The sequence below is a fragment of the Mirounga angustirostris genome, unplaced genomic scaffold (genome assembly GCF_029215605.1).
Source record: "Mirounga angustirostris isolate CCGP_5_RB_7025 unplaced genomic scaffold, mMirAng1.0.hap1 SCAF_15, whole genome shotgun sequence".
NCBI classification, from domain to species: Eukaryota; Metazoa; Chordata; class Mammalia; order Carnivora; family Phocidae; genus Mirounga; species Mirounga angustirostris.
Window position 1 is genome coordinate 10,589,958 of NW_026991723.1, and position 26,899 is coordinate 10,616,856.

Sequence of the window (26,899 nt, forward strand, 5' to 3'; positions counted from 1 at the left end):
GATCGAGTCCCGCATCGGGCTCCCTGCTCGGCGGGGAGTCTGCTTCTCCCTCTAACCCTCCTCCCTCTCCTGCTCTCTGTCTCTCATTCTCTCTCTCGCAAATAAATAAATAAAATCTTAAAAAAAAAAAATTTTAAAAAAAGAAAAATTAGGGGCGCCTGGGTGGCTCAGTCGGTTAAGCGTCTGCCTTCGGCTCAGGTCATGATCCCAGGGTCCTGGGATCGAGCCCCGCATCGGGCTCTCTGCTCTGCGGAGAGCCTGCTTCTCCCTCTCCCCCTCCCCCCGCTTGTGTTCCCTCTCTCGCTGTGTCTCTCTCTGTCAAATAAAAACAAAATCTTTAAAAAAAAAAAAAAGATTTTATTATTAAGCAATCTCCACACCCAACATGGGGGTGGGGCTCGCACCCACAACCCTGAGATCCAGAGTCCCATGCTCCACCGACTGAGCCAGCCAGGTGCCCCTTCCTGGAGATCCTTAAGAGACAGGGACAGTTGCACCCTTGACCTTGCCAAAGGAGAGGCAGCATGAGCTAATCAGAGGATTCCTCCAAAACCCTTGCACAGAAGGGTTTTCCAATGTAAAATCAAGATGCTATCGTGGCATGTCAGGTTTCTCTAATTTTTAGAAAACCAAAAGGCCTAAATTGCTTTACTCTTTTTTTTCCAAGATTTTATTTATTTGTTTGAGAGAGTGAGAACAAGCCAGGAAGAGAGGCAAAGGGAGAGGGAGAAGCAGGGTCTCCGCTGAGCAGGGAGCCCAACGCCAGGCTGATCCCAGGACCCCGGGATCACCACCTGAACCAAAGGCAGACGCTCAAATGACTGAGCCACCCAGGCTAATTTGCTTAGCGCTTAACACTTAACACTTATTGTTTGAGGGCAAAATATGATAGATGTTGCGAGTGACTGATGCCCAACCTTGAGTCCCTCATGAAAGGTTACATTCTGTAGGGACTGTTGCCTGTTCTAGTCTGCTCTGTATTGTGGCTACATGCACAGAGATGCTCCTCCTCGCTAAGCTGGCAGGGTTTGGAGGATGGTGACAATGTTATCGGACCTCAGTCTCACCCAGTAGCCCCCACACAGAAGACTCCAAACAGCATATGGAATTAAAGTATATCATATGTACTCAGGTAGGAAAGCAATTAAATGTATCATATACTTTAGAAAGAATCCTTTCCCCAAATGCCTAGACTCCAAAAAGTTTGCCATGTAAACTAGTAAGCTTTTGTGCTTTAAAAAAAAAAAAAGATCTCTTTCAGAATATAAATTCCTGCATAAGAAGTTCTGGATCATCCAAATGAAATTCTCTCTTATAAACACCAAATTAAATACCGCATAAGAGGCATGCCCTGGGACAGCACTGTCTGGTGTGGAGGACCGGGCCCATGACTCTTTCCTTTCCTCCGAAGTGCTTTGTGAAAGTTAAGAGGTGTCAAAATAAAAAACACGAGTTGCAAAGGGAAACATTTCGCTTGCCATTCTTATTACATTTTTAGTACCATTCAAGGGCATCAGGCATATTAAAAATATATAATTTAATTCTCAAGCCACAGTTTTGTTCATCTGTGTCCTACAGTACATTGCCAGAAGAAGTCCAAGCTCAGTCTACTCTAGCCAATATAATAGGCCGACGGACGGCACGGTGTTCTGACATGAAAGCAGAGCTATTGTCCTTTTACAAAAATAAACTTGGTCCCAGGCGGGAGGAGAAAAAGAGTGAGCGAGAAGGAGCAGAAGAAAAAAATGCAAAGTATTGCAGAAGTGTCTGAATTGAAGTGAATGCAGCAGAGTACCGCGCATCTCCTAACTCAGTGAGTCCAGGGTCCTCATCTATAGACGCTTGTTAAATTAACTTAACACACAGTAACTTAAGGCAAACATAACTATACAACAATTAGTCCACCGTTACCAAGAAGGTAACGAGTTCACAAATAAATCGTCTAGCTCCAAGTTTCCAACCATCATCATGATTTTTAGATTTCTAGTGAGGCCTCCCCTCACGGATTTATTCACCATGTTTTTGCAGTCCTGCCAGCCCACCCTCCTCACCCATAAACAGGGAATGCGTGACGTTCACTCTGCATGGGACGGCGGACGTTTCCATTTTCCGCCGGGCAATTTGGGTTTATCCCGTAAATCCAAATACGGCCAGAGGAAGTCATCTGTCCTGTAGAGAGTGACCGACCACTCAGCAGGAGATGCTGTTTAAGCCTTGTTTTGTACAATATTGTGAAAAGCCATGATTTGATAAATACACAGGCTCCCCTGATTAACCACCCTCCATTAACCCCAGTCTGGAGGGCCAAAACCTGATCAGACCCCATTTGGGTGTAATTCCCATGGTCCCTGGGATTCTAAGGCTTCCAGAGTGCTGTCCGGTCAGGCAGTATGCAGTCCATCCTGCTCGGCAAATGTCCTGTGTTTTAAGTACCAGCGAGCACTTCTCCAGGGTCACAGAGCCTCAGTCTCCATGCGTGAGGACAGCTTTTCCTAGCTGCCCTGTGACAACTGGGTTTCACATTTCCTGAAACTAGATCTGTGGAAGGAGTCTCTGAAATTACAAAGGAGAGAGAGAGAAAACAGAGGTAAGAAAGATCAATTAAACTTTTAAAGGGGGGGGGAATCACCCACCAGAAAAGGACAAGGACTTTGGGCAACTCAGTAAGTTAGTGAATATGCAAAGGTCCTGAGATCCCTTCACACCAGCGCCAGAAAAAACACAGGAGGAAATGGGTTCTAGGAAGACCACGGGCAGAAGGCCAACATGAAGGGGCCCCAGGAAGGTCAAGGAGAAGGTAGAGGGAGTGGAAGGCACTCAGGATGGAGGCAGGACAGATCGGGTTCTGGCGGCTTCTCTGACCCCGGGTGCACTCCCGGTCCTCTGAGCTTGTGCGCCTCCCGAGTGTAGCAGAGCGCGCCCTGACCCGCTGGGCCCCAAGCCCTGTCCTTCATCCCCCAGGAAGAGGCCTCCTCTGCCCTGAACTCACCTCTTGTGACTCTCAACTCTGAATATCGGCTTGTAGAGTTCTGGAATTTTCCGCTCAATCATTGGCCTGAGGTTCCCTTTCAGCTTGTGGTAGTTCTTATTGAGTTCCTGCTGATACTCCCTCTGGTCCGCCGTGATGAGACGCTTGTTCTTCTCCACGGCCTCACCGCACCTGAGATGCAAACATCAGGGGCGGGAAGTGAGGTGGTATTTCGCAGGAGTTTGAGCTACTTAGATGCTATCTACCATTTCTTGAGTACCTCCAAGAGTGTCTAAAACCTGGTAGCCTATCAGGATTGCCTGTGGAGGCTTTCAAAGTTCAGACATCTGGACTGTACCTCAGATTTAAGGAATCAGAATCCCTAAGGAGTAACACCCAGGAATCTGTTCTTGAAAAGTGGCCCAGAGATCTTGATGCTCTGAGTTGCTACGTGCCGGGCACCATACGAAGAGTTTTCCATGCATTATCTGGTTAATTCTCCCAACAAACCCAGGAGGTCTGTATTTATCTCCATTTTGTCCTTGGAGCTCAGAAAGGTTAGGTCACTTGCCCAAGATAACACTGTGAGGAAGCGGTGAGCCCGGGATCCAAACTCAGGGTCATTGTTCTGCTCACAAGACACTCACTGTGGCTTATGGCAAGCTGGTAGACCGAGCAGACGCCACTCAGCCCCCCTCCTGCCGCATGCACACAGATGAGCTGAAAAGTGCAGCCAACACCTGCTGTAGGAGAAAGGGAAGCCCCAGGTGCCAGAGAGGAGGAGAAAAATCCAAATCAGAGTGATAGCAGGAGCTGATGTCATGGCAGTTGTCCCAAGACGTGCCCGTTAGAATTTCAAGACTGCACAGGGGTCCTGGAGGCTGGGGGAGGTGTGGCGTGCTGGGAGCCCACACGAGACAGGAGAGGTGGCCTCAGCCAAGGGCCAAGTGGGGCTCTGAATATTCCACTTGCATATAGTTCAGGGGCTTGAAAAGCTGCTACCCCATTTATGGAAGGGGGCCCAGAAAAATACTGCCAACTGTCCAGAGAGGTGGAATAAAAGCTTGCTAACAGTCTGGGGCCATCACTGGGAAAGAAAGTCACCTTAAGAGCTGAAATTCTAGGTTTGCACCACACACGGGTATGAGTTACAAATTTATACTGCTATGTGGTGAGTGCTCCGAGGTAAGAAATTAAATTAAAAAGCAACCAAGGTGACTGGAATCCCCAGGGCTTGGACAGAAATTAATATAAATTTGCTCTGGAGAAACACTTTCTCCATCAGGGCTCATGGGCCACCCACAGAAAGAGTGACCCTTCCCAAAGATAAGCTCACAATACAATCATCACGGGAGAGGACCAACAGATGCAACAAGCAGGAGAAACAGCCCACTAAGAATTCGAGATGACAGAACAATATAAAAGACCAAAGTTAATACAGAGATGTAATAAAAAAAAAAAGGTATAAAATTCGTGATGAAAGAGTATGAAAAAAGAGATCAGGGAAACTTCAGAAAAGAACCAAATGGAACTTCCAGAAATAAAAATAGAGTCACTAAGATAAAGAAAAAGATCCCAATGGACAGGTTAGAAAATAAACCAGACACAAATGGAGAACACACGAACTATATGACAGATCTAAGGAAATCACCAAAGAAATTTTTTTAAAAATTAAAAATATAAAAAAAAAATGGTTAAGGACCTGGAGAGAGAGGGGCACCTGGGTGGCTCAGTCGGTTAAGCGTCTGCCTTCGGCTCAGGTCATGCTCTCAGGGTCCTGGGATCAAGCCCTCCGTTGGGCTCCCTGCTTAGCGGGGAGCCTGCTTCTCCCTCTCCCTCTGCCCCTCCCCCCATTAGTGCTTTCTCTCTCTCTCAGATAAATAAGTAAAATCTTAAAAAAAAAAAAAAAAGAACCTGGAGATATAGTGGAGATGCCCAACCCACATCTAAATGACTACCTAAGGGAATGAAAAATAAGAGGCAATATATAAAGAGATAACAGCTGATAATTTTCCAGAATTGCAAACGGACGCAAATCCCCTCATTGGCAGAAACAGATCCATACGGAGCTCCACCATGGTGAAACTGCAAAGCGTCAGAGAGAAAATTGTTAAAGCTCATTGTGGTGACCTAACTTGTAGACAGTTAAGCCTAGTGTTTTCATGGTCTCCCACAGAGTATGCTACATACCAAAGAAGAAAATCATATTTAAACATGATAAAGTCCTGCCTTTTATTTTACACTGTGCTACCTAAGGGAACTTAACAAATCAACAAACCTTGAAGGGACACCATAATGGTAGAAACCTAGCTGACCTGCAAAAATTAGTAATAATTCTTTATTACCCTATAGGTGAATGGGATCCTGGTGATCAATGTGGTTTAAACTGTTTTCCTGATAGCAGGGTTAGATCTGGGGTAAGTCATGGGGATACCCAGACCTTGTGACCCAAATCCTTGGTATTACCACTGAACACATTTTCATGATGACAGCCGAAGGTGAAGAGGGTGGAACGTGGCTACAGGACAGGGGAAACCTACCTGGACTAAGCAGAAATAAACCCATGACCACAGCTTTCCTACACAATTAGCCCCCGGCAGAAAAAGATTTGATTTAACTCAGCCAGAAACCAAAAGAACTCCCCTAACTGGATCTTCACCAATCTTTTAAGTTGGACGTTAACTGAAGCAAACTGTACGATCTCTGAGGTTGCATATCAAAGTTTTCAAGAAGGGGTGCGAAGGGGAGGTTTATAACCTTTGAATCCTGAGAAATCACCATCATCCCTTCCGTTTCTATTGCTTCTTAACTAACAGTTACGAGCTACCACCATGTGCAAAATAAAATCAGTTTCAGGATGACTTTAAGGCCTGGGTTTGCAAGATCGGCAGACTGCAGGAGGCCCACAGAGGCTGACTGCATCCTTGGGAATGTCTCTGAAAACTTGGGGGGAATGAACTAAACTCTCCCTAGTCTTCGTGCTCAGAAGTAACAAGAGCCAGCTGACATACACTGATGGCGTACCATGCGTCCTGGACATGGTTAAAGGCTTTACGCGCTCTGTGACTAGGTAAAAGAAGCAGTGTGGCTTCTACCTGGCTCTGTCTCTTGGGACACGTGCCTTCTGGAGTCCGGAACCACCTGCTCTTTAAGGATTTTTCAGCTCAGACACCAGACATATGACTGAGGAGCACTTCAGGCAATTCAGGCCCCAGCCACTGTCTGGGTGACAACGAGAGACCGGGCGAAAACCACCTAGCTGAGCCCACCAGCCCCTAGAACCACATACATAATAATTAAATGTCGTTTTAAGCCACTAAGTCTTGAGGTAGCCTGTTGCGAAGCAATAGATGAACATAGTGTTTTACAAAGACAAATATATTAATAGGTGGGGTGAAAATTTTTCAGATGTTGTAGTAGTAATATGAAGTTATATTTTAACAAATTTTATAACTTATGAATTATTTCATATACATTTTCTGTATTTCTTCCTTTCCCCCATTTGGATTCTATACTCTAGATTTTTTTTTTTTAAGATTTTATTTTTATTTATTTATTTATTTGAGAGAGAGAGAGTGTGTGAGGGGTGGGGAGGAGCAGAGGGAGAAGACAGACTCCGAGCTGAGCACAGAGTCCAATATGGGGCTCAATTCCACAACCCTGAGATCATGACCTAAGCCAAAATCAAGGGTGGGATGCTTAACCGACTGAGCCACACCCAGGTGCCCCCATATACTCTAGATTTTATTAAAATTAAAATAGCTTCTATTATGGTTTTTTTTTTTAATTTTTTTTTTTTAGAGACCATGGAGGTGGGAGGAGGACAGAGAGAGGGAGAGAGAATCTTTACCAGGCTCCATGTTCAGCACTGAGCCTGACACCGGGCTTGATCTCTACAACCCTGAGATCGTGACCTGAGCTGAAATCGAGTCAGATGCTTCTGGGGCACCTGGGTGGCTCAGTTGGTTAAGCGACTGCCTTCGGCTCAGGTCATGATCCTGGAGTCCCGGGATCGAGTCCCACGTCAGGCTCCCTGCTCAGCAGGGAGTCTGCCTCTCTCTCTGACCCTCCCCCCTCTCATGCTCTCTATCTCATTTTCTCTCTCTCAAATAAATAAATAAAATCTTTAAAAAAAAAAAGAGTCAGATGCTTCACTGACTGAGCCACCCAGGTGCCCCTATATAATATAGATTTTATTAAAATTAAAATAGTTTCCATTATGGTTTTGGGTTTATTTTTATTTATTTATTTTTAGAGAGAGCATACGCGAGCATGGGGGGAGGGGAGGACAGAGAGCGGGAGACAGAATCTTCAGCAGGCTCCACGTTCAGCACTGAGCCTGACACCGGGCTCGATCTCACGACCCTGAGTTCATGACTGAGCTGAAATCAAGAGTTGGATGCTTAACGGACTGAGCCAGCAGGTGCTCCATCATTATGTTAATTTAAATCCATAAACTAAAGTGAGCCATGCACGAAATCGACCGTCTCCAGAACAGCTATTTCTCTTGGGAAATCTACACAACAGAGACCTACAATGCAAATAATTGTTTAAGTGGCCTTATCGTCACATTGTCATCAGGTCCAGAAATAGACTGTGCTGCTCTAGCTCAATAACACCAGCATTCCAGAGCCCCCCCCGCCTTTTGTTGCCCCCTCTGTTGATAAGGTCACTGAACACAAGCATTTTCTTATAGCAGACGTGCCTGGGGGTTTCCAGCACTCAGAATCCCACAGAAACCAGACTGAGAGGAAGGAAATTTTAACTCCAGAACGTGGTTCCTGGCTTTGGTAGACAGTCACCTGCAGGGGCCTCTCTGTAAGGAGGTAGGTATCTTTCCTACAGAGAGGGTCGTCAGGGAGCCCTCCATCTCTGTATCTGTTGGCCTCCCTCCTCTGTGATGCTCCTTTAGCACAGCCTCCACATCAGTCCCTTGGGATGGCCAACAATTGCTAGTTCCTTCCTCAATCCAGTCTCTTTTTTAGCAACAGAACTCCATCTGGTGAGCCTCCCTGGGAAGTGACATTTCCTAGCCTCCCTTAACAGATAGGGATGGCTGATGAGATACAAAATGAAGTCACCAGGAAAGCTCTTTAAAGGGGCACAGCCTTTTGCTCTTTCCTCATTTCTACTCCTGATACTTTCCGGGGATGTGGTCACGATGGCTAGAGCCCTAGCAGCCATCTTGTGACTATGAGGATGGGTGCACTATAATCAGGATGGCATAGAAAAGAATGGAAAGAGCCAGGGTCACTGATGATATAGTTCTGGGATGACTATCTCTGATCTTATTTTAGGAGAAAAAAAATAAGTTTCTATGTTATTTAAGCCATCTTACTTCTGTTCTCTGTTATGAGCAACTGAACACAGTTCCTAAAGAGAACAGCACAGCATAGTAGTTAGGAGTATAGACTCTGGAGCCTGAGTGCTCAACTCTGAATCCTGCTTTGCGGAGTATCAGCTTTGTGACATTAGGCAAGGCACTTAACCTTTTCATGCCTTAGTTTCTTTACCTGTGATATGAAAGTGATAATAATAGCTGACCTTATTGTGCTTGTAAGGATTAAATGAGTGAAAACATATAAAGTGCTTAGAATTTTCAAGTAAGAACACTTATTGTTGTTATGGTTATGATTCCCGATAGACCCAGTCTGAGTACAGAAATGATTTGATCGATATGAGAATGATGAAGTACGAAAGAGTTTATATTCCTGTCCCTGGTTTTTCACGGTTAATGAAAGATGCAGAGGAGCACCTGGGTGGCTCAGTCATTAAGCGTCTGCCTTTGGCTCAGGTCATGATCCTGGGGTCCTGGGATCGAGCCCCGCATCAGGCTCCCTGCTTGGCGGGAAGCCTGCTTCTCCCTCTCCCCCCCACCCCCCCGCTTGTGTTCCCTCTCTCAATGTGTCTGTCAAATAAATAAATAAAATCTAAAAAAAAAAAAAAAATGCAGAGATGGAATGCCCTGTCCTGAGTCCCACACCTGCAGGAACAGCAGAGTCAGGTGCAAATCCAGAGACCTGCCAGTCCTCAGTTCATGTGTCCTCGGCCCACTGTGTCTTATGGTACAAACTTTATAGAAGCACCCAAGTCATGGGTGGACAATGTCTATATTTAAGTCAGATGGTTAAGTTTCTGTTTCCTCCTCAAATTGATCTGGTCTCTGCCCCACCAAATGACGTTACATTGATTGATCACTTAGTAAGTGCCAAGCCCTCATCGTATCATGACACCAGATCTAAGAGAGAGTTACGATTACAATTCCCATTTTAAAGTTGGAGAAAGTGAGGCCAGGTAACTTTCCCAAGGTCACACAGCTAGTTAAGGCACGGTGGGTCCGTGAAGCCCAGCGGCCTGGCTCAGGAGCCCACTGCTAATTGCAACACCGCATACTCCCCCTGGGAAGACATGGCCTTTCCAGCTAGAATCCAGGCATATGGCCTTGGTCTCAAGTTGAAGGTATTCTCTCTGGAGCCCCAGTTTGGAGTACTCTGCCTTTCTCAGCTTCTTGCTGGTACCTCTTTAGCAAACCTCCACTCCGGGCCCAGGAAGGAAGCGGGACTGCTGGAGTGGGGAGATCTGACAGCGATACGAGAGAAGCCGAGGACTGGCAAGGAGGGATCATCTAGGGGCAGGGCACCAGGGGCAGGGGCAGGCTCTGCCAGGCACCCCTCCCCGGTGGTTTTCTCCAACTCAGCCCCTTCATTTCCTCCCTCCCTGGCCGGCCTTGGCCGGACCCCACACCCAAGGGCAGCCTGTCCCAAGTGAAGACTTTCGATCGTGGTTCTGCCACCTACTTGCTGTGTGACCTTGGGCTTATTATAACCTTCTGCAACTTCATATCCTTCATCTGTAAAGTGGGTTTATGGGGATGAAATGGTGTCAGGTGTGTGAGGATCTAGCTAAGCGATGACCACCAGGGAGGGCTTCACAGTCAACACTACCTGCTTTTTGGGAGCGAAGTAGGGGTTATGGCCTAATGAAAGGCATCATCCTATGTGCTCCCCACTGCTGTAGGACGCAGCGCTGTGGGGGTAGGGAGTACACCCGAGGGCAGACCAGGGGCAGCATCGTCCTGCTGTCCCCTTGGAGTCACCTCTACCGCCCCTGGTTGGATTTGTGTGGCCACCTCCCTCACAGAAGGTCCAGTGGCCCCTTCTCCTCATCCTATTGCCAGATGTGGGAAGGGGGGGCTAGACTGGGGCTACAGGCTTGGGAAGGTGTCCAGACTCGCATCTGACACCCAGAAGCAGATTCCTAGAATCCAGGCACAGGGGGGTGGTTCACCAGATCAGACTTATGCCTGCATCACTTTACACTGACCTTAACCCCTCTCAGGCCCTGGGCTTCTCCTGAAGAGTCACAGAGTCCTGGGGTTCACATGTTTCTATAATATTCTCTAATCCAGTATCAGCCCCAGCCACCCTCGGGCATGGTGCCCCGTCCCTGAGCATGGACCAGCCCTGAGGGCCAGGAGCTGGCTCATGAGACCTGGGGGATGGGGTGGGCTGAGAGAGGAGGAAAAGATCACACTGTAACAAAAATGGATATTTTTTTGTTCAGAATCACTGCAGGAGGCACGAGGGAGGGGCAGAGCCCTGTGTGTCTTGTGGGGGGGTGGTATGCACCTGCATACGGGCCTGAAGTGTAACCTGTTCCACCTGGCTTTCAGTTTTCTAGCAGCCTTAGCCCACTGATCAGGTCTCTGTGACCCTAGAAAAGTGACAGAAGTCATTCCTCTGTCCTCCCCTACTGACCTGCTGCAGAGCAACCCCTCATGATATTTAAGGCTTTGTTTTCCTATCACATATTCAAATCTCTTCCTACCTCCTGCTTCTGTTTCTACCCACACGATACGCATTTGGTGTTCCTTTGGCCCCTTGGGCAGATTCTCCCTCCCTCCTGTTCACAGACCCTCACTGCAGTCTGCAAACACCACCGCTCCACGCTCCGTGTCCTGACTCTGTGACCATACGTGTGGTAGGAGCCTGTCTGGGTGTATCTCAAACTATTTCTCCTAGAGACAACTTGTGACTGGTGCCGTGGAGGATGTGGTCTTTTATTTCAATATAAAAATAAACGTAAAGGGAGGCATCTTTGAGCTCGCCGAGTAGACACCTTGAGCAAAGCTCACCCTCCCGAGTTGAAAACATTTATGGGCAAGAAATTATCATTGAAATTACATGGTGGCAGACATGTCCAAGGAATATTGCGGGGGTTCGATCTGTTTATGAGTCTTGTGATAGATGAATGTGTGCAGATGGCAACCGGGGGCAACAGAACAATACTGGAATGGTGGTAACACGAGGAAATAGTCTCATCACGTTGGAAGCCTTGGAACGAGTATAAACAATGGGTGTGTTCATCAGAAGGAATCAACTGCTTCCACATGTCCCCTCCACAGTACCTGTTTTACTACAATATAAAAATCAGGTCGTGTGCATTTTCATATTGAACTTTTTTGTTAAATAAACTTTTATAATAGTCAAAAATAAGTAAATAAATGTAAGGATCACGTAGGCTTTGTAAGGCTGAGAGCGTTCAGGTAATGTTATAACTGAATGTTTGTGTCCTCTGCCCCCCCCATTCCTATGTTGAAGCTCTAACACCCCACGTGATGGTATTTGGAGGTAAGGCCTTTCAGAGGTGTTTTGGTGTAAATTACCCTGAGGATGGGACCCATGGGGTAGGATTAGTGCCCTTGTCAGAGAGTTTTCTTCCTCTTCCTCTCTCTACCCCGTGAGGAGGCCCAGCCAGCAAGAGAGCCCTCCCGGGGAGCCCGGCCTGCCAGCACCTTCCTCTGAGCCTTCCCAGCTGGTCCAGCCACCCGGTCCACAGTATTTGGTGACACCAGCCCGAGCTAAGGCAGAAAGGTAAGAAGAAAATTTAAAAACCCAGACTGGAAGCTCTGGCACTGTCTAAAATAGCTTGAGTACTTTGGGGAGCAGAGGAATGAAAGAGAATGGGGTATCTCTCCATCTTGGCTTCAGACACCCTGAGGTGGTTTTTGTTTTGTTTTGTTTTTTTCTTACCGGAGGGGATCAAGGTCTCGACCTGACAACTGGCTGGATGAGCATCAGCCGCCGCGGGCCGGCCTGCCAGGTCCCCCGTGGCCAGTCTGGTGCCGCGACAGCCAAGTCCAAGGCCACCGCCCAGGGGCAGGACCTGACAGCAGGCACCTGGCAAGCCTACGTTTCCGCGCTCAGCAAAGAGGCATCGGAAGGCTCACTTTTGTTCACCTTGGAAATCCGGGCTTATCAACCCGCCGCCCCAGTCTGCCAAGCAGGGGGAGCTCACTCACAGGGAAACCCAAGAGCTGTCCACCCCCCAGTATCTTCCCCTCTTGTGTCACCTTGGCTGTCGGAAGCAGAGAGCCGGGAGGAAATACCCAGCAGCAAATAATGTGACAAAATAATGACTCTGCCCATTAAAAGCCTGCAACTTGCTGAGGGGACTTGAGAAGCAATTAAGCAATCGGGGGAAAGGAAGGTCTCCTCGCCTCCTGCTGTCTTGAGGGTATGATTTACAGACTAGGGAACCAAATCACCTCTGCTCTTCCCCAACCTGCTTTTACACTTCGGTTCTGTCCAGAGCTCCATCTGCCAATCTGGCTGTCGTTCATCTCTCCTCTTGTCCTAGCAGACTCCCGGGAACACACTGCTCTTGCTGACTCAGAGGAGCCCAGAGGCGTCCCGGAGGTTTTCAGGGTCTGTTGCTTTACCAGGCCTGGCTCCCTCTTCGGACCGCCCCCTTTGTTCTACCTAAATGTTCAAGACGAAGTTTAAGTGAAGGCTTCTCCAGCCTTCTAGCCTCTAATGGACCGTTCCTTTCTGAACTCTGGAGCCCTGTATTTCCTGCGCTCTCGGCAGTGGGTAGCGCATGCTGCACTGTGCTGGTATTTAGTTATGCACCTACGGGTGCTGTCGGGAGCTCCTGTCTTCCCACAACGGATACCATACCCGGGTCGTACTGTCTCTTTAAACATTTCAGAGGTCCTTTCAGAGGTCCAAGGAGGCCTAGGCCACTGCCAACTTCAGGGGCCTTCAACCATACCTTATTTCTTTTTTTTTTTTTTAAGATTTATTTATTTTAGCGTGCGCAAGCCAGGGGAAGGAGCAGAGGAAGAGGGAGAGAGAATCTGAAGCAGACTCCCCACTGAGGATGGAGCCCTACATGGGTCTCAATCCCAGGACCCCGAGATCATGACCTGAGCAGAAACCAAGAGCCAGGCGCTTAACTGACTGAGCCACCCAGCTCTCCCCCGAAATAATTTTAAATGAAGATAAGTGGAAAGGAAATAGATCTTTAAAAATTCCCACCAAAAAAAAAAAAAAAAAAAATTCCCACAGTATTTTCCTAGTTTTTTTGTTCTGTAAAAATGCTCTCTTTTCTCAACAAAATGCAGCTTTTGTGTAATGTCAGAATTGCTTTCAAATACAGGAAGCAATTCAAATGCCAAACTATTAATAAATGTAATCTCTGTGTATGTGCCCCGTGTGTGTATGGGTTCTTGCCCACAGACCGGGTCTCCATATACAGCATGTCTGCAGACCTCTCACCAGAGCCTGTGGAAGGCGAGGGAGCTCTCATCTTACCCAACACTGGCACGCTGATGAGTTTTCAGTGAATTTAGCAAACTTTCACTTTTAGCCTCCTTTATTCCCCATCTGCCAAGTGAGGTCATTCCTACACTTGATATGCTGCTCTAAGGTTGAAAAGAAATACTGGTTCACATTTTCCTGATGTCATGGGTAAAAGGTCATCACATCCTTCATAAACATTCATTTTAGGGCCACAGGGGACCCCACGGTACCCGTCTGTACTGCAACAGTTTGCAAGACCTTGCTCAAAGACCTGTTCCTATGCAGCCTGAACGGGCCGCTCCTGATGCCAGCCCACAGAAGCTTGTCTGATGATGGGAACTGCCAGAGAGAAGATACTTTTGAAAAAGCCCAGTGTTAGAATTGCCTTCACCAAATGTGAGACAGGGTCTATTCTTAAGATTCTACAAATAAGGGGTGCCTGGGTGGCTCAGTTGTTAAGCGTCTGCCTTCAGCTCAGGTCATGATCCCAGGGTCCTGGGATCGAGCCCCGCATCGGGCTCCCTGCTCAGTGGGGAACCTGCTTCTCCCTCTGCTGCTCCCCCTGCTTGTGTTCCCTCTCTCACTGTGTCTCTGTCAAATAAATAAATAAAATCTTTAAAAAAAATTTAAAATAAAAGATTCTACAAATAAGTTATCATGTGATATTAAAACTTCTAAAACCAATGCCAACACCCTCTTGGACTTGAAAGCATCGTGGACGGTCAGCACACGAATGGAGATGTGCGCTATGTGGCTCAGAAGCTCTGGATTTGAACTCAGCTCTCCTACTAACTAGCTGTGTGACCTCAGGCAAAATCATTTCCCATCTCCAAACCTCTGTTTCCCCTTTTGGCAAAATGAGGCTGGTGGTAATATCGGTGTGATGTGTGAGGCGCACACAAGACGATAAACATGAAAGCACTTTACGGTTTGAATGCCGGTTACTTAATAGTACACATAAGGCTGGTCTGCTGCAGGGGTTCCCAGGCGTGAGGGTGCATCAGAATCCCCAGAGGGCTTGTTAAAACCCAGACTGCCGGCATCCACCTCTGGAAATTCTGATTCCGTAGGCCTGGTTGGTGCCCGAGAACTGGCCTTTCTAGCAAGTTCTCAGGTGATGCCCTAGCTGCTGGTCTAGGGACCCCTCTCTGAGAACCACCGCTCTGCTGCCTTCCCAGCCATATTCCATCTTACCGCATTATGAATTCCTTAAAGCATAATCTCAGCTTGTTGTGATGTCGATAGAGCTTTGGGTCAGCTGGAATTTCGGCCAAGAACACTTGGGCTACTTCCAGTGGTCCCTGATGGAAAAAGGAACAGAACAATATGACATTGGGAAGAAAATTAAATTACCTGGGAGAAAATCTTGGATTGACTTCTGAGTTTGGACGTTTAATTCTGTAGGTAGTGTGACCAAGACAAAAAAATCAAGGAAGGTTCTGAACTTCTCAGGAAACTTTGATCTCTTAGGAGTCTGGACATTTAGGAGAATACTCAGAAGTATAAACGTATTTTCTTTTTTTAAAAAAGATTTTATTCATTTATTGGAGAGAGGGAGAGAGAGAGCAGGAGTGGGAGGGGCAGAAGGTGAGGGAGAGAGACAGACTCCCCGCTGAGCAGGAAGCCTGACACAGGGCTCAATCCCAGGACCTGGAGATCATGACCTGAGCCGAAGGCAGATGCTTAACGACTGAGCCACCCAGCTGCCCCCAAATGTATTTTCTTGCTCTACTAATATAGGCTCTACTAATAATAGGCTCTTCTTTGTATGTAAAGGTAATACTACTGCATCACAGGGTATGTGATCTGAGTTGCTTTTCTAAAATTGAGGATTGTCTTGATTCATCCTTTCATATTCACTTATTTAGTTGCCCTAGTCGTGGCACCATTTTGTGTAATTGCTGGCTTGTGTTAGAGATATGCACAGTACATGGTTATGGGCTCACAAAGTCTTCCATTTTCATTAAAGGATTGGGACTTAAAGCAAAACTTCCTAATTATTTTCTGATCTTGGAAATATAATAGTCATTTCTCCTCTGTGCTATTTCTGTTCCCTTGATATTATCTGGACACAATTTTTGCAGGGAAGTCCAGGTGTGGTGAGTGAGGAAAAAGTCATGATACTCACTGGGTTTTTGAGTGGAGGTGTAGACAAGAGCAGATCTGGATCTGAAATTAAGGATGCCCACTGGACAGAAAGTATGAGGCTAGCACCTCCCTGTATCTGAGACTGGTTTAGTTACATGCGGGTTTGGGAGTAAGGATTCTAAGGGGTTTGAGAATATCCAGTTTGGTCTGAAGTGCCCCAAGAAGCCTGGTCCCTGATCACTCCTGGCTGGCAAGGCCCAGAGCATGCTGGATTCGTCTGGTGACTGACCCAGGGGCTGCATGTCCTAGACCCTTTCCCTTCTCTCCTACAGACACTCTTAGATTGGCCTCAAGCTCTGCAACAACCTTGCCTACATAGGGCATGACTAAGCCCTCTGCAATAGGAGCCAGATCTGGAGCATGCTGCCAGGTCTGGCCTCAAAGTGAAGACCTCTCTGTGAAAATGGTGCCCCTTACACATGGTCTACTCATGGCTGGGACTTCTTTTCTTTCTTTCTTTTCTTTTTTTTTTAAGATTTTATTTATTTATTTATTTGAAAGAGAGAGAGCACAAGTGGAGTAGGGGCAGAGGGAGAGGGAGAAGCAGACTCCCCGCTGAACAGGGAGCCCAATGCAGGGCTCGATCCCAGGACCCTGAGATCAGGACCTGAGCCCAAGGCAGGGGCCTAACCGACTGAGCCACCCAGGTGCCCCTGGGACTTCTTTTCTACCACGGTTGTTATGTGAAGAGCCCTCCTCAAAGTCTTCTAAACCTCACAAGTGTTGGGTCTAAGTTCAGGGATACCATTTATGTGTGGATCAGACTCCTCATCAACCTTAAGGAAGGAGGTGTAGACATATAATGAAACCCCAAGTAACAAGGACCAGAGGAGTTGCCAGCAGCCAGTCTTGCTCACCTGATTTACAGTAGCTCCGACGGAGCCCTGCAACACCATCTGAAGCATCTTGGCATCAGGGGGCTCCTGGTTAATGGCAACCGCTAACTGCAGGGTCTTCTTCTTCATATCCTCAATGGCAACTTCAATTGGTGTCAAAACAAACTGAACACAAGACAGAAGTGCAGGGAAGTCATTGTCTAGTCTTGGAAGCCATGGACAAACCTGGGGCTATGACGGACCGGATTTGAAGAAGCAGGTAAGGATACCTTCAGAGTATTTAAAATATTCTGGATAGATTAAGAGGAAGGAAAGGCCTAACATTTCTTGAACACTTACTGTGTTCGGGGAACTTTGTGGACATTTCTCATGGACTCCTTTAAACAACCTACGTATTCTCTCTATTCTACATCCAAAGAGGGATTTGTAAGGTTCAGGAAGTGCCACCAAATGACACAGGGTAGTAAGGAGGGAGCTCAGAATTTGATCACAATGATGTCGACATTCAAAATCCATGTTCTTTCTACCCTGTTAAGTTTCCTTACCAATTATTAAACAAGTTACTTGACTTATAATTGGAGAAGGTGTAAGAAGCACAGCACTCAAGATTTTTCTTTCCACCATAACACATGATTTTGGCATCATGTGTACCTTCTCCAGCTCAACCTGAAGATGAATTCCTGATTAACAGAATTCTCTTAAGGGTCAATCTCCTGGTTGCCAAGTTCTGCAGGTTTGGGGTAGGGTCCTTCTTAAATGTTGTAGGTGGAGTTATCCTCCCCCCACCCCCACTTCATATACTGAAGTCCTAATTCCCAGTACCTCAGAATGTGACCTTACTTGAGATAGGGTCTTTATAGAGGTAATCAAGTTAAAGAGAGGTCATTAGGATGGGCCCTATATGATGGATGTCCCTATAAGAAGAGGAAATTTGGACACAGAGACACATGTCGAGGGAGAGAATGTGAAGACACAGGGAGAAGATCATCATATACAAGCCAAGGAGGGAAGCCCAGAACACATCCATCCCCCCCAACCCTCAGAAGGAACCAACCTTGCCAACGTCTTAATTTGGTCACTAGCCTCCGGAACTATGAGACAATACATTTCTGCCATGTCAACCATGCAGCCCGTGGTCCTCTGTTACAACAGTCCTAGTGATCTAACACACTGAGGTTCTCGGGAAAGGGAGATATGGCCAAGAAATGCTGTGGGGATTCTTACTGGAACCATGAGTTTATTTCTGTCCTATGCCTACCTGTCCTAGTGTTCAAAAGTCTAAAACAATAAGAAATATAATAGATGCCTTCTAAACCAACCTCTCCTTAACTGAGTCACTCAGCCTGGATTTCTCTCATGTCCGTGAAGCTCACTCTCTGATGTGGTTGCTGACACCCTAGCCAATGGGCAGTGAGCTCAGTCACTTCTGCTCCTGCCCCATGAGGCATCCGTTCACAGCTCAGCTCTGCGCATTCACCGACTTGATGATGCCTGTTATGCTTGTTATTTGAATGACCTCATCTAATTGAGTAATGCACAAACTGATGAACTGTGGGTGTGGAAAGAAACAGAACTGTTTCTATGAACACGAAGCTGAATGCTGGGGCAAGATACCACAAAAGTGAGTCGCTATAAAGATTCCTGCCATATTAGATGTGTGCAAGACAACTGTAAAAGGCTAGGGGCAAGCAAGTCATAAAAATCCAGAAGGACTCTGTCCTCATATTGTTTAGCAAGTATCTTTAAGCTCCTCCTCTGCTATATAGAAATGAAAACTGAAAATTATGGACAGTGTATTAAGGGTGGGGCTTATACTAGAAAGACAATGCTGAATTGTGACCCCCCAACCCCAAATCACAGGGAAGGCTGGGGCCTTATATAAATTGAATGACAAATAAATGTCCACATATGTATTTTAAAGTAAAATGAAATGTTTGTACTATGTCTAGTTTTGAGACGCTTTCTTGATCAGTCCTCTTACAATGGATTCAAAGTCTCCTACTGTACAGAGAACCAGAGAAGAGAAAGGGGTCCTCGCTGTCAGTGTATAGATGAGAAAAGCTGAATGAAAGTAAGTGTCTTGAGCAATGTCACAGGAGGAATTTGGGACTAGAAGTCAGTTGGTCTCCTTGCCTATCTTGCAGGGGGCCCTTCTTCCAGCTCACCACCAACTTGTGGGGCTACTTGCTTGCTATTCCTCGTCTCTAATAACTAATAAAACAACTCTGTCTGAATCACCTGTAAGCTTCCAAATATATAAAAATTCAATATAAAATATTTAAATTTTAAATATATATTTCAAGTAAGCATATCATGAAATAAACATGTTAAATATTGTAATTTTGTCATTCTATTTATGTTAAAGATACAACTTCAAAATGTAAAATATTTAAATATAAAGTAATGCTATGAAGTGCACGGCTGCCTAAATGGTATTCCCTGGCGCCATGACAGTCAGAGAATAACCACCACAATAATATTTCCAGTGTGTCCCTTTTTTTGGTTTTCTCTCCAGTCTGCCATGAAGGAGCTCGGAGGAGGTGTGAGTGTCATCCTGGGAGGGAGACTCAGGCATTCAGTGGTGACCTCAGTCCTGAGCCCGTTGGCTCCAGGGGCCATTACCTCTTCCTTCTGGATGACGCTGATCCTGGTCTTGACGTAGGGGAAGGCGTGCATGGTGGTCAGGATGGTGTTCCGCCGATACTGCTCATGCAGCTCTCCCCGGGGCCGCCCCTCCAGGGTGAAGGGGGTGGTGTACATGAACCTCCGCAGATTGAAATTCTTCTCAAAGTAGGTTACCCTGTCTTTCATCTCATACTCATCAAAGTAGGGCTCCACAAACGTGATCTGTATGTAGGCCTGAGGGGGAAAAGGTGGGGGAAGGAGGAGATGAGCTCGTCTGCAAGCCACCACCCAGGATGTACTGGGGAGGCATGTTGGGACACAGCGCCCTGCACCCACCCTGTGTGCACCCCAAGGCCACAGAAGCTGAGTGCATCAGGCCAGACGTCAGCCATCCCTGCTTTGCCCCCCCAGGGAGACGAAGGGCTGTGGGTGAGAAGGACAGGGCAGCGTGCCCATGTGAAGTCAGGTCTCCCAGCTGCCCCTCCAAGCTGACCTCACTGGTCCAACTGAAACTTGGTACGAAAGTTCACGAACTGCTATTCAGAACAGACAAGCTTTCCTTTTTGGAGTCCCCATGACCGCTGCCCACTTAGAATGGCCAGACTGAAGGCAAGTGACAGTCCTGAGCACGGCCAGGGACGGAGAGGTGCTGGAACTTTCACACACCGATGGTGGGAGTGGGAAGTGGGACAGCCCCTTCTAACATAAGGCTAGCTGTTTCTTACACAGATAGATGACACTGGCCATATGACCCCGCCATCCCGCTCTGACGTGTGCATCCATGAGAAATGCAAACTTACGTTCACACAAAAACCTTGCACACAATGTCTACAGCAGAATTCATAATAGACAAAAACTAGAAACCACACAAACATCCCTCCAGCGGGGAACGGATAAACAAATGGTGGTACAGCCAGCTGACAGATACGACTCTGCAGGACAAAGGAAGAGAAGGACTACCTCATGGAGGAATTTCAGATGCACTGTCCGCAGTGACAGAGCCAGACTCAAAGGACTGTGAGCTTGCGCTTATTAGTCTGGGGTTCCATTTATGTGACCTTCTGGAAAAGGCAAAAAACTACAGGGACAGATGGCAGATCAATGATGGTCAGGGGCTCAGAGCAGAAGGAAGAGGCATGGGGAGACATTTGGGGGTGATGGAACTCTTCCTGGTGGTGGTGACACTTGTTTGTCAAAACTCAGAGAATTCAACATCAGAAAGGTGAATTTCACTGCAGGTACCTCCTTTAGAAATGCATGCACACGCTCGAGCGCGTGCACACACACACACACACACACACTGAACAGGGCACTTATTAAGAAAGAAGGTCTCTTCTGTTGAATCTCAGATCTGTACCTCTGAAACAAATAATGCAATATATGTTAAGAAAAAAAAAAAAGAAGAAGAAGAAAAAGATAGCAGGAGGGGAAGAATGAAGGGGGGGAAATCGGAGGGGTGGACGAACCATGAGAGACGATGGACTCTGAAAAACAAACTGAGGGTTCTAGAGGGGAGGGGAGTGGGAGGATGGGTTAGCCTGGTGGTGGGTATTGAGGAGGGCACATTCTGCATGGAGCACTGGGTGTTATGCACAAACAATGAATCATGGAACACTTCATCTAGAACTAATGATGTAATGTATGGGGATTAACATAAGAATAAAAAAAAAAGAAAGAAATACACTAATGTGCTGTAGGAAGAAACAATAAAAATAAATAAATAAATAAATAAATAAATAAATAAATAAATAAAAGAAGGCCTCTTTAAAAAAAAAAAAAAAAAAGAATGACAGTGACCAAAGGCTCTGTAATACCCACCCAGTGGAAAGGGTGGGGGACGACACTGACCTCAGCCTATAAATCACTATTTAGTGTGATGAAATCCTGCTGTCATTCTGGGTTTGGCGTGTCATTTAAAACCCTCAGCACCGGCCTTGGGCATTTTAGAAGAGGGCACAAGCGCACCACGTGTCAGGGGCGTCACTGGGGACAAGGGTGACTCTCCGCGGCATGTGCTGTGCACGCCTATCATCCAAGGACCTCTGACACCTCTGTCGAAGCCTTGCTCAACTCCTACCACACTTACCACCGTAGGCCTGGGCTAGGGAAGATGTGTGAAGTGAGCAAGTCTTTCAAAATCTGGAGAAAAGCAAACTTGCATTTGGTCAATTCCTCCCTACTTGCATCATCTCCTTAACATCCTGGAGGACAGAACTGAGGGAAGAGTTTGGACTCTGCACTTTCCAGGCCTGCCAAATGGCAAACGCTCCTCTGGGCCCTAGCGTTTCATAAATACCTTGAACTTGCATTATTCCCAGCAGCTTACACAGTCTCATGTACACACCTATGAGGTGGGCTGAGCAGGCAGACAGCCCCCCCCCCCCGTGATACACTAAGGAATATATCTAGTCTTTGCATTTGCTAGCACGCAGCTTCCAAAACTCATGGAATGCCCTGAGGAATAGGAGCGTCTTTGTTATTTTAATGAGGTGACCCAAGCTTGGTGGGTCCCAGGATGGGGGCGGTCACCCAAAAGACCAAGCACGTATTAGAGGGTTGGGAGTCGGGGCTGACTTTGGGCTCAACCAGGGCGGGGAGGCAGGGCTGGAGACTTGAGTTCGGTAATGTGGCCCACAAGTTAATCAATCATGCCTGGACATTAAACTGTGAACACCAAGACACTGTGGAGCTTCCTGACAGGTGAATATATAGACCTGCTGGGCAAGGGGGAGGCTGGGGGACGTGCCCTGATTCCACAAGGAGAGGGCATGGAAGTGCTAGGGTCCTTCCCAGACCTTGCCTTCTGTGTATCCTTTATCATAAAACTGTCATTGTCATAAGGTACTTCCCTGAGGTCTGTGAGTCACTCTAGTGAATTCCTTAACCTGAGGGCTGCCGCGGGAACCCCCAAATTAGTAACCATGTGGTCAGACGTGGGGGTGGCCTGAGGCTGGTGTCGGAAGAGAGGGCAGGGCTGTGGAGGCCTGAGCCCCTGCCGCTGGCTTGGGGTGGAGGGTGTCCACACTGGATGAGGCACACCCAGCCGGGGATGGGACAGAATACGCCCTCCTGTGACAAGGGAGGTCGCTGAGGTCCAAGCCCTGCCCATCATTCCCCCAATGTCACAGGGGCCCTGCACCTGGCTGGAAGAAATTCCTGCAGCCTAAAGCAGGGTGCCACTAAGCACTGGCAGTGAGAAGTTTGCATCTTTTCAACATGTTTGAAGTTGAGTGTAAAACTTTGCATAGAAAGGCAATAGAGAGGGCGCCTGGGTGGCTCAGTTGGTTAAGCGACTGCCTTCGGCTCAGGTCATGATCCTGGTGTCCCAGGATTGAGTCCTGCATCGGGCTCCCTGCTCAGCGGGGAGTCTGCTTCTCCCTCTGACCCTCCCCCCTCTCATGTGCTCTCTCTCATTCTCTCTCAAATAAATAATTAAAATCTTAAAAAAAAAAAAAAAAGAAAGGCAATAGAGAACAGTGATCAGGAGGATGGGTTTGAGGAGGACAGACCCTGAGCTTGGGTCCTGGCTTGGACACCTGCATGATCCTGGAAAGCTGCTTGACAATTTTGTACCTCAGTTTTCTCATCTGTGAAATAGGAATAACCACACCTACTTCAAAGGGCTCTTGGTGGATAAAAGGAGATGATGTACCCAAAGGGCCCGATGCAGTGCCAGGCACACAGCTGGTGTTTAATAAATGGTAGCTCTTATGGTTCCTGCCTTGGAATATGATTTAAGATCTAACCATATGATAGTTGAACCCTCGACAAAAAAGTTGGCTACACCAAAGTGACTTTGAGAGCCCAGACAGAGGAGAACATTTTGTCTTTTGGGGGGTAGAATGAAGGGAATCGGAGACTGAGGGTGACTTTTTGCAAACTTCCCCATACCTTGTTAGGATCCAACTTGGTTTTGTCCACAGGAGCAGAGTCTTTTATCACTTCTACAAATTCTTCACCGAAACATTGGCCATAAAATCCCTAGGCAAGAAGAACCAACAGATTACAAAGACTATTTTAATATAATGCAACTCTTTGTGTCTTAAAAGTTGAGTAAGTTTGGAACAAGCTTAAGGAAGAATTTGTTCATTAATTATTGGAAGTCCTTCTCAGCTAATGAGGCAAGTTAGCATTTCTGGAGACAAAAATAAAAATATAAGGAAGTGCAGCATTGCAAACTGATGGATGCTTCCCTAAAATAAGTGTGTTTGACCTCTAACTCAACCAATGTCTTCATCTTTCCAGAAGCAGCTCCAGGGGAATGGCACAATTTACTCCTTGTCTTTTGTACCCTAGGAGCTTGGAGGTCACTAGGCTTCCCAGAATGTGATGAACCACATTTCACAAGAAGACAAAACACACACTTCTAGTCCCACGTTGGAGAAACATAATAGGGAACCAAGTGGCCTGGGGTCAATTGCTGGTTTTCCTTCTCATGAGCTGAATGACTTTGGACAAATTACTCAACCACTCTGTGCCATGGCTTCTTTGAGTCCAGTAGGAATTAAAGTCTCTTCTTTCCCAGAGATGGATAGCATAAGGAGCCATTTGGCAACTAAAGTGTTTTAAGTTTTACAGCTATGAAGAAGCATAAATTCGAAGCAATGACAAGCAGGCATAAGGAATGAATCTTGAATTAAGTGTCAGCACTTTGGGGTCCCCAGGTACTCTGCCTGCGAGGGTTTTGTCTGGAGGACATCCCTTGACTTTCATCCTGAGTTCTTAGTGCTTGGCCCTTTCCATGTCTGCTTTTCTCACTTTTCTCCAGGCTGTTTTCCTGTTTCTCCATCCTTTCCTCTAGGAACATGCCGCTTCTTTTCTGTGACACTATGGATGAAGTGTAGACAGCAGGTTGGAGTTGGGGCTTCCAGCCTAAGAGACGGGACACTGACTCTGATAATCCGCAGAGGAGGGCTCCTTGGACCAGCTCAGCAGGAAGAGCTTACCATGCCCCAGCTCAAGGCATGGCTACTGTGAACATCTCTGTGTCAGAAGTGGGATGTGTTGTCTAGTGATACCACTAGATGTTGTGATGGCCACAACACTTTCTAGGGATAACTCAGTAATTTGGCAGGATTCAAAGTCAAGGTGATAATCTTAAGGCTGCAAAACTATTACTAAAATTTCAAGAGTGATAGGAAAGCACATGACAACAACTGACTTTTGGGTAGCCTTGAAAATAAATACTCACCCTATAAATTTACAAACTTTGACAAGCAAATACAGAATCTTAGGAGAAAACTCTCCAAATCATGCTTTACCTTATGATCTCACCTAATACCTTCATATTAAAAATGCAACGTGGACAAATTTTTATACAGATCAATGACGAATCCGTAACTCTTTTTTTGGCAATGACCCACTCTAACTTGCTTTTGTGAAGTATGTGGAGTCGAGCGCTTTTCTTACCTCTAGTCTGTGAGAGATCTCAGGAAGCTTGGTAATAGCAGGCTCTTTGTAAACAAATTCCTGCTCATCTAAATCCCCAAATTTGGATCCATAGAACCCAACTCGGAAGTAGGTCCCAAACATTCTCTTGTGACCCTAGTGAGCAAAATAAGAAAACCTCTCTTTAGTTAGGTCATTCGTGAGGATCTATAGGCTTGTAAAGGGCAGGATTCTTTTGTTATTGTGTTATACAGCATTTTATTCCTATAGCTAACATAAACCGAAATCAAGCCTTTAAAAAAATGTAACGTTTATGGAAGAAACTTTGGAAATAATTTAAAAAAAGAAATGCCACGAAAGATTTCTAGGATTTCTTTGAAGTGAACTTTAAAAATCCTCACATTTCCTGTTTGTAAAGTCATTCAAGGTGCTTTCTTCCAGTCAGAACTGTCCGACCTCTGGTCCTCTGCCTTATTCCCAGCCCCTCTCCATTGGGTAGGCAAGAGCTACAGCAATGAAGTGCTCAAGGCAAATCGCTCGCTAGAGGGGAAGCAGGGCTAAGGATCTCTGGGACAGGGCCACATGCTGCCAGGTAAAAGGACTTGCTGGCCAGACTCCCCAGATACCTTGCTGATGATGCTGTCAAAAGCCTTCTGTAGCTTGTCGTGGGTGGAGGTCAGCTTCCGGAAGTCTCTGTGTGCTTCCAGGATGGGAATGACCAGCTTGTAGACTTCATTAACCGTCTCGTACAATCCTCCCTTAGAAAAAGAAGAAAATCAAGAATTTAATCCAGTGGAAAGTTAAGAAGAGCATCCAGAGTTCATTATGTGCTGGAGAATGGATGAGTTATGGGCACCACAATATTTTACAGAGCAGGAGTGACGTCTCAGCTTCTCTGGGATGGCCGGAGCATGCAAACGGAACTAGACACATGCTAAACGGTCCTATATGATGACGTTAAGTGGGCAAAAGGGTTTCCAAGGAATAAAAACAGCAGATTGGCAGCAGGGACTAGTAACTATTCAGGAAGGCAGCTTCAGCATCATTAAATGTCATCTGGGGTCACGCTTAGCCAGATGTTCAATGCTTGCCTAAAAGGAATTGGTAGGATTCTAACTAGTTCACTCTCTTGAATTTTAGGAAAAATGGAAGTATACTGTACTTTCTCTGAATCCCGAAATGGAAAGCAGAAAAAAGAAAAGATAGTTAAAACAAAAAATACATAGAGGTCGTAGGGTAGGAAACTTGGAAATGAAAGGTAAAAAAGAAAGAAAACCATAAGGATGAACATAAAATTGGATCAGCTAAATATAGTGAAGTATTAGATATTTACTTGGCTTAAAACTGGCGGGAGGAGTGCGATTATTAACATGAAAATGGGCAACAGACTTTCTCTACTGCCCTGAATCTCACTGACTTAATCTACCTATTTTTGTTTAACTTATCTGAAGTGTGTAGACCCAGATAAGGCAAATGAGGGGAGTCTCAGTGGTTTGCCCTCCCATAGTTCTCTCAGCTGGGCCTGGTTTGTGCCAATCCTGAGGACTACCCAGTCGTCAGAAAGGTAGCTGGTCCATCTCCTCCCTCCCTCCCTTCCCAGTGGCTCCACCCCAATACTTTTCTCCATGAGAGGGAAAATGAGGGAGTGAGAACATGCCTCATCATTTGTGGTATAACCCTGGGCAAGCCATTTCACCTTTCTGTGGCCTAATTTACCCCCCAGTAAATGGAAATAATACGGTATAACTGCTGCCCAGCCAAAAAGCCTGCCATGAAGACCAGAATACTGCAGTGATGAAAGGCTTTCTCAGCTCCCTCCAGACCTGACGCAATTTGCATACATCAAAGTCATCTGGGGCCACCCTCTGCCCCCTCACCCCACACAGCCCAGCAGGAGGTGTGCCTGGCTCGGGGTAAGACTGGCATTCACAGTGCTGGGGGTTCGGCCCACTGCGGAGGCCCCGGGACCGCTGTGAGCACTGACCGTGCTGAAGAGTTCAGCTGCGTGCTCCAGGAGGCCCACCAGGCCACTCTCGGTGAAGTAGCGGCCCGAGCACACACCGTCCTCATCGGGTGACAAGGTGTCATCAGAGACTGCAGACTCCTCCAGCACGTTGGAAGAAATGTTCTGAAAGAGATCCCAGGATAAGCCCGGAGAACAGGGGAACCGGACTAACAAAAGGTACCAGAGGAACCCAAGATGGGGCACTGAGCCAGCCCACGTTTGAAGATCCTCAGAGAGCCTGTGATCATAGAATATCTCTAATTCCACCCACAAGACGCCCTGGTTGCCATTTATTTTGAAAGGATACACTGAGCAACTGGTCTTCAAAACTTATGATTTTCTTTTC

The 26,899-nt window shown here is 46.7% G+C and overlaps 1 protein-coding gene and 1 pseudogene across 1 annotated transcript in view; one reads left to right on the forward strand and one right to left on the reverse strand.

The window, feature by feature from the left end:
* Positions 1 to 1,522: 1,522 nt before the first annotated feature.
* Positions 1,523 to 26,899, reverse strand: part of DOCK8 (dedicator of cytokinesis 8) — a 226,633-nt gene continuing 201,256 nt past the window's right edge. The window contains exons 40-48 of the mRNA XM_064580028.1: positions 26,533 to 26,676; positions 25,175 to 25,306; positions 24,570 to 24,704; positions 23,052 to 23,141; positions 19,158 to 19,394; positions 16,557 to 16,700; positions 14,746 to 14,852; positions 2,990 to 3,160; positions 1,523 to 2,553 (exon numbers count right to left, since the gene is read on the reverse strand). Of these exons, the coding sequence (XP_064436098.1) occupies positions 2,493 to 2,553; positions 2,990 to 3,160; positions 14,746 to 14,852; positions 16,557 to 16,700; positions 19,158 to 19,394; positions 23,052 to 23,141; positions 24,570 to 24,704; positions 25,175 to 25,306; positions 26,533 to 26,676 (1,221 nt within the window). The 3' untranslated portion in view covers positions 1,523 to 2,492. The remainder of the gene's footprint in view (positions 2,554 to 2,989; positions 3,161 to 14,745; positions 14,853 to 16,556; positions 16,701 to 19,157; positions 19,395 to 23,051; positions 23,142 to 24,569; positions 24,705 to 25,174; positions 25,307 to 26,532; positions 26,677 to 26,899) is intronic.
* LOC123849532 (small nuclear ribonucleoprotein G-like) lies at positions 11,124 to 11,317 on the forward strand (annotated as a pseudogene).